At 39.9% G+C, this 1,826-nt stretch overlaps 1 protein-coding gene across 1 annotated transcript; it reads right to left on the reverse strand.

Moving 5' to 3' along the window:
- Window positions 1–217: 217 nt before the first annotated feature.
- Window positions 218–1,141, reverse strand: LOC100024383 (taste receptor type 2 member 3-like). Its single transcript, XM_016425531.1, has one exon. The coding sequence runs from the start codon at window positions 1,139–1,141 to the stop codon at window positions 218–220; it is 924 nt and encodes a 307-aa protein (XP_016281017.1).
- Window positions 1,142–1,826: the final 685 nt, after the last annotated feature.

Consider the following 1,826-nt stretch of genomic DNA (forward strand, 5'->3'; position numbering starts at 1 on the left):
CTGAGAAGTGCAAAATAACTTGTACAAGTTCTCAAAGATGTTTGGATCCAATTCTGAGGCTCTTTCCATTATATCATGTTACCTCCTTAATTTTTATGGAGGACAAAGTAATGTTATAGAGTATAAAAGATAGAGGAAAATAATGAAAGAACCCATTCCCAAGAGAGTTTGAAAGTTACTGAACTTTTTCTCAAATTTGGATGAAAGTTCCCAAGGCCTAACATTTTAGTCTCCACTTTTTGACCTGGAACATCCTGAGGAATGCCTGCTTCAGCTTCTGATTTTCCAGGATTAGAGTGAAGGTTTGAATAGAGGGATAAATTGTGAAAATCAGTAAGGCAATCATCTCTGACATCTTGATGGTTAGAAATAAATAAGAAGACATGGCAAGAAAGAAGGCGAGGAGGTATCCAATGAAGAGTATGAAAGAAGAGAGGATGACTTTGGTGGCTCTCACATGGGCCATGGTGCTGAGGTCTCTGGTGCCAATGGAATGATATTTCATCTGCCTGGTATGTCTCACCAGGGAGAGAATGAGCAGGACAGAGGAGACCAGGGACAAGGAGAGTGGAAGGATTGACCAGAGAGTACCAAGAAAATGTAAGAGAAAATAGTGCATTTTTATTCTTTTGATTTCTTCAGTGTGGTTTCTTGAGAGTATCATTTGATTCATGGTAGAATAGACGTGGTATTTTAGAATCAGTAACAATATGGTGAAGGAATAGAGCACAGACCCCACAAGAATACAGACAACCACATGAGAAACCCTCCTCTTGAGCCAGAGGAAGGTCTGGTTGGAGAAGTTGGCAATCTTCAGGCAGTAGAGGACACTGAGGCAGGTGGTCAGGCAGATGCTTAAGTTGTTAGTAAACCACCAGAAAATATCTAGAATTTTCACATATAAACCTCTGTGACGTAAATGGGGATAACATATCTTTAACACAATATCCACCACTGGTGTCCCTTGCAGGATGATCCTGGAGAGAGCCAGATTCAGAATGATGAAGTCAGAAAAAGAAATTTTCTTATTTCTGACCCAAGTGATACAGTGCAGCAATACGATGAAGCCATTTATCCAAGCACCCAGAAAGAACATAGTGAAGGTCACAACAAAGACCACAATTTCACTTAAACATGGCATATCAGCAGATGGATGGAAGGCCCGCACTATGATTCTCCTTCCTTTTCTATATCTTCTCTGAACAACTGTCAGAAAGACAGAAAAAGGAGCTGTTCTAATATGGTGCTGATTTTCCCTTCTCAGCTTTGGGAATTCTTCTGTCACTGGTCAGAAAGAGTCTAGACGTCCTTGTGACCAGCTTTATACAACTCTCCTGATTTATCCAGATTAAGAAGATCTACAGGTGTTTCTGGAGTCCAGACCCTACATTCAATTGATCAGAGAAAAGACTGAGCTACTCTATACTGAGATGCAAATTGGTGCAGTGTGACAGAGAAGGGAGGGGACAGAGTCACAGGGAAGAATCTATTTGTTATTTGAAATTCAAAGGTTGAATTCCCACATAGAAATTAGGTTTCCATGCCAGCTATCCAGAGGGAGAAGCATCATGGCCCCAGGATAGAGTGTTTCACTTGAGATCAGGGAGAAGTGAATTCAAATCTTGCTTCTAATGCTATTATTTGTGTGACACTGTGCTAGTTATTTATGCTTTCTGAGTCTCAGGATAATAATTGTACCTACTTTATAGGGTTGTTGTAAAGATCAATGAGATAATGTATACATCAATGAATGAAAAAGCACTTAGCAGGTGAGGACTGGAGATACAAATAGAAAGGTGAGACAGTTAACTCATTGGTTTCAATTA

Source organism: Monodelphis domestica, chromosome 5 (assembly GCF_027887165.1).
Source record: "Monodelphis domestica isolate mMonDom1 chromosome 5, mMonDom1.pri, whole genome shotgun sequence".
NCBI classification, from domain to species: domain Eukaryota; kingdom Metazoa; phylum Chordata; class Mammalia; order Didelphimorphia; family Didelphidae; genus Monodelphis; species Monodelphis domestica.

Excerpts from the sequence above, each read along its gene's own strand:
- LOC100024383 (XM_016425531.1), bottom strand. The coding sequence starts at position 1,141 with ATGCCATGTTTAAGTGAAATTGTGGTCTTTGTTGTGACCTTCACTATG.